Source organism: Anneissia japonica, unplaced genomic scaffold (assembly GCF_011630105.1).
Source record: "Anneissia japonica isolate Jap-2015-1 unplaced genomic scaffold, ASM1163010v1 scaffold2737_len523936_cov211, whole genome shotgun sequence".
Classification (NCBI taxonomy): domain Eukaryota; kingdom Metazoa; phylum Echinodermata; class Crinoidea; order Comatulida; family Comatulidae; genus Anneissia; species Anneissia japonica.
The window spans coordinates 283,411-288,871 of NW_022735439.1; the positions used below are offsets into that span (position 1 = coordinate 283,411).

Genomic DNA, 5,461 nt, shown 5'->3' on the forward strand with positions numbered 1-5,461 from the left:
AAAAAAAAAGGAACCCAAATTATTTAATTAATTGATAAGAGAAAGCAGTTAAAAATTTAATAGCATTTTTTCTGTAAAAAGCATTCCAAAAGGTTAATTTCTCTGGTTTTCTTTTCGATTTTAGTTTATGTGCAGTGCTGAAAGTATTCACAACATTAGGCGCTTTATAAATCTAGAATATTATTATTATTATTATTCAAAGAACAATGGACATAATTCTTACCGAGGGAAGTGACTCTAGTAAACTGGTCAAGAGCACTTTTTGACATATTATATATAATCATATTTGGTACCTGTAAGAAAACATACAAATAATAACAATAAGTGCTTTGAAACATTGGAATAAAGTTGAATGACAGGAAAAAAACAGATAGAACTGTGAGACTTTAAGATTCCATGCAATTTACAGTCTCCTTAACTTTAACATTTGTATATTTGGTTTTTTTTTTGTTGCATATTTATAGTCCTTAAAGACAAAACTATTAACACACCAAACTCATTGCAATGTATGTTTCATTTCATTTATTTTGTCAAACATTACAAACAAAAATAACAACAGACCAAAATTCAGAGATAGGTTAAACAAAAAGCTGTACAAAGTTTCTCCACTGATTTAAGGAAAAAAAGACATGAAATAAATATGTCTCTCTTCTCTGAAAGTAAAAACGAGCATAAAAAGCCTATCCAAAAAATTTTAAAAAAATGAAAAAATAAAATTTAAAAATTGTCTGCAGCACAGCACAGCCTTATACAGCTTTGAAACAAATTGCTATGAAAATAAATTTGGAAAAATCACAAAGTTTAATAATCCTTGAAAAAACACTTTTTGCTAATAACGCACCAAAATTCCACTTGCACACTTTTACACCACCATTTATACAATATATGTTGGATTACTTACAGCTCTTGTACCACATATGCTGGACACATTGACAATGGCACCTGAGAAAATAAATATTTGTATGTCAAAACTAATTCCACTGTGGTTCTGCAAAAGAAGATACACTTTGTAATTTAAGGTTTCAGCAATTGTTTACCTTTAGATTTAATTAATGAAGGAACAGCAAGATTAGTTATTTGTACGACAGATCTGACATTCAAGTTGAAGACATCATCAAATGTTTCCATTGAAGAAGCAGTTTCAATTGTGTTTTTGTTTGCCATTCCAGCATTATTCACCTGAAAAACACAGAAGAATACTCAATGCCCTAAATACACTATTTAACCTCCTGAATTTTAAGCTGTTTATTAAGTTATTGTTTCCCATTCTTATCTTTTTAAAGACAATCACAATTTAGTTTCTTGGCTACTTTTTTCACCAAAATTCATGCAATTTTATCATTCTTTTCTGTTGTTTAAATCACTGAATGAATACATTAAAATTGGACTACGATGCTGTTTTTAAAAAAATATTTAAGTTACATGAATTTAAAGTACTGAAATATATTTACCAAAATGTCTAATCTACCAAAATTGTCCAAAGTAGACTTGACGAAGCGTTTAACATCTTCTTCATTACACATATCACCTTGAAGAACCAACACCTGCAGAATGTAAAAATGTTAAGAGCAATTCAGAGGTTTTTTTCACTTACTGTATTCCTTTATCTTTTGTGGCTCTTCTTACCATCACTCGCATCAATTAGGTTTGAATGATGCAAACAGTACTAAATGTAATATTCTCTTGGTGATGGTAATGATAAGAGTGATGATGTTTATGACAATGACAACAACAATGGCAGTGATTACGGGACTCGGATTTGAAGGTGAGCATCTTATTCTTATCACCACCAAGCTACAGCAACATTTCATGATAACAAATGTTGACAATAATGCTAATAACAATAATTGATGAATAATAAAATAGCTAAGATGATTAGGATATTTGAAGTAACTACTGTAGTGTAAAAACCTACAAGGTCTATGTTGTTAATGTGAAATATAATCTGTAAACCTTGTCTGCTGCAAGCCCAGCCTCTTGGCACATCCTGGCTGTTGATTCAAGTCTGGCTTGGTTCCGACCAATCAGCGACACACAACATCCTTTTGAAGCAAATTCTAGAGCTGTTGCTGCCCCAATACCTGAGCTTGCACCTGGAATATTATATAAAAAAAATTGTAGAATATGTTCTTTGAAGAATCATAAAGCAATTTCACTAATGTAATGGGCAGATTAGGTGGTCAGAGAGCACCCACATAGTGTGTTGAGATCCCTCTTGTCACCCCTACCCGATTCTGAAACTGCATATTTTCGTACCGTACATTTAATCAATATTAAATAAATATCAAATATATGAGCAGCAGCAGCATTTACAAGGAATGGACAATAAGTAACATAGCCTCAGTACACCAGGATTTAAAACCCATTTCCAGCAAAATTTCACTAAAATAAGATTTTTTTTTAAAGAAAAAAATGCATATGCATTACTCTAATTATTATAAACCATGGAAAAATATTGGCGTAAATTTTAGTTTAGCCGAGTAGGACTGAGATGTTTAATTGTCAAAATCTTGGTCAGAATCATGTTTTCAAAAATTTGAAATAATTCTAATGAAATATTATATTTCACAAGTATCAACTTAGATTCTGACCAAGATTTTGACAATTAAACATCTCAGGCCTACTCGGCTAAACTAAAATTTACGCCAATATTTCTAACTAGCAACAGAAAATATGTCGGCCATTTATGTGTCTACTGCCCCCACAGGGTGCAGTAGACACTATGTTGTCATGCAACAGTTGACCTTTCTAATTTTGGTGGAGGTCATGTGTAGGTGGATACCTTATGTGTGGTTAGTAACAGCATGGAGGTATAAATACCTCCATGGTAACAGGAACAGTTGTCCTGGTAACAGGATAAGGATATCACTGTCACTGTAATGTATCTATTAATTAAAAGGAAATACCATGGTGTAATGTAGTGTATACAATGAATAGGCAATTATACATGAGAGTATAATATCAACACCCCCACTTACTCTCATGATGTTAAACCATTAAATCATTTTCCATATCATTGTTTCTATGGAATTGGGCCACCAGCAGTAGACACATGCTCCCCCTGGGAGCCTATTTTTATATCTGATGTTTTCAGAACGTAAATTGCAGTGAGGCTACCCCTAGATTTTTCTTAAACTACAGTAATGAAATTTTGCCAGGAATGGGGCTTTAATACATCTTTTCTTTCTCTATGAATAAATACATAGCCTAGGCCTAGTCATATATGCCCTAGCCTACATATAGGGGCATACCTAGGCTAGAGAGAGGCCTACGTCATGGCACTTTTGTTTAGTTGCCCCAAAATGGAAACAAGCACCCAGTTCTGGCTCAAGTGTAAGCACTAACCCTCATAATCATACAAGTAGTCAACCAGAACCTAGCTCAACATACTACACTACTCGGGCCTAGCCTAGGCTTAGGGTAGGTTGGTGGGAAGGAGGAGGCCTCGAGTCCTATCTACACAGGCCCGATCTAGCATCCCATTATATAGGCCTAGGCCGGGCCCTACAATAGCTAGCCTAGGCCTACTCCTACCTATTGCCTAACGTTACGTAACGAACATATGTATCGCACCATGGAGTAATTAGGCCTAGCCTAATAGATCACACATATTCCATAATTGAACTTTAGTTTGACTAACCTGTAATAAGTGCGACTTTATCAACAAATGAGCTCATTTCAAAAAAAAATAAGCTCGCTCTTTTTCCCACAACTCATCCAGGGTAGGCCCAACATAAAAAAGTAGGAAAGGGGCTAGAGATAGATGAAACGTTTCTTAACTAGAGAGGGCGCCATTTTAGAGTTTGCAGTCCCAGTCAACAAATTACTTTACTTTATCGTCAACATTATTACGCCAACCAGCAGGAGGGACGAGTGATTGTTTTTCATTTTGCTAACTACAGGATTTATCTTTGGAAATATCATCAGGTTTTCCATCTTGCGGTAAGTAAATAATGTATACTCACAACATGTCATCGTATACTTATGCAACCCTAATAACACTGTGATAATTAGCAACATTATTCAGCTATTGTTGTCGTCTGTGTGTGCACAGTGTTGTGTTGATGTCTGCGGATGTCATCTTTTGATGAGAAAATGTGCTGTCTGCTAGACCGCCGGTAGTTCAGGTTTTTGTTTCCCTTCGTTAAGAAATGGTTTTTCAAGAATTTGCCTCGTATCATTGTTTTTAAAACAACAAGTAATTAACAGCCTCTATGTTATTAGTCTAGCTCTTGCGATCGACAGATTTAGTGCTCATCGGAATGAATCTTACTAAATGCTACCACGCACCAAATAATTAAGTATGATACATGAATAATTAAGAACCGACAGGAGAGGAGGGTGTTGCCAAACTGTAAAGACAGTGAATATATGGATGGGGCTATGCGCTGATCCTTTATTAGTCGAGTCTGGGGTGCTGTGGTCAGGTAGGTTAGACCATTGTCTGCCATTTCTTATAAATGTACATAGAATTATTAAATTACATTTATTTCATTTTTACGACTTAAAATGGAGTATTCTGAGCAAATTAGATAATATTGATGATAGTGTGAAGATGTACATAGTAGATTTGACTTTGTCCGAGAATATCTGTGTTTACAAGACAAAGCCCTGGGATTTGAAGCCAGGGTTATAGTATTATGTTACAGTGAAACACTCTCATTTATTCATTCAACCTCACAGGGATGTAGCCAGTGAAAATTAAGGGTGGGTATTAAAATTTTAAGGGTGGGTGCTGAATCTTGTGAGTATTTTTTCGCGTAGCGCCAACCGCATGAACAGTTATTAGATGGGGGGGGGGGTGGTAATGATAATTATGACTTACTTTGTTTGGTTTAAATAAAGAGGTAAGTATACTGTGAGATGAGTGCAAATATTAAATTTTACTAAAATCACTGTTCTTTTATTGACTGAAAGTAACTTGTAAATTTTCTTTAATTTCTGTGTGTTAAGTTTATTTGTTATATTTTCATCTCGTATTTTTCGTACGCAAATTTGATCCCTGAATAAGAAGGATGATATATTATGCACCTGTCAAACCTAGGCCTAGCTTTTTTCAAGAAATCATCGCACCACACGTACTGGCTGCCGCTAGCCTAGTCTCAAAAAACAACTAGGCCTAGCCTCCTAGAGTATTCTTACAACAAACATATTCGAATCGAAGGTGCAGGAAAAAAAGACATAAATAGAACGATCGATTTATTGTTGTATGTGTTATATTGCAAGAATTGTAAGTACATTAATGTAAAAAAAAATCGTTATTTGTTCAATTTCAAAACAAACTTTCGATTAACAAATCACAAACATTCAGCCTCTATCAACACACACATGATGCTCCGATCGAGATTGACGGCGGTAGCTCGAGATTGGACTCCATTCACCAGACGTTTTCTTGCGAAGCACGTAGTTTTCGATTGTGAATTATTTATTTATGCAGTATTGAATAAAGAAGTTAATAATA

The 5,461-nt window shown here is 34.6% G+C and overlaps 2 protein-coding genes across 2 annotated transcripts in view; one reads left to right on the forward strand and one right to left on the reverse strand.

Moving 5' to 3' along the window:
- LOC117116610 (3-oxoacyl-[acyl-carrier-protein] reductase FabG-like) overlaps positions 1-3,731 on the reverse strand; it is a 14,446-nt gene extending 10,715 nt beyond the window's left edge. Inside the window, exons 1-6 of the mRNA XM_033260682.1 lie at positions 3,641-3,731; positions 1,954-2,093; positions 1,452-1,544; positions 1,038-1,179; positions 902-942; positions 224-293 (exon numbers count right to left, since the gene is read on the reverse strand). Coding sequence (XP_033116573.1) covers positions 224-293; positions 902-942; positions 1,038-1,179; positions 1,452-1,544; positions 1,954-2,093; positions 3,641-3,677 — 523 coding nt within the window. The 5' untranslated portion in view covers positions 3,678-3,731. The remainder of the gene's footprint in view (positions 1-223; positions 294-901; positions 943-1,037; positions 1,180-1,451; positions 1,545-1,953; positions 2,094-3,640) is intronic.
- The window catches only part of LOC117116611 (plasma membrane calcium-transporting ATPase 1-like), a 42,571-nt gene that overhangs the window by 5,023 nt on the left and 32,087 nt on the right, over positions 1-5,461 (forward strand). The window lies entirely within an intron of this gene.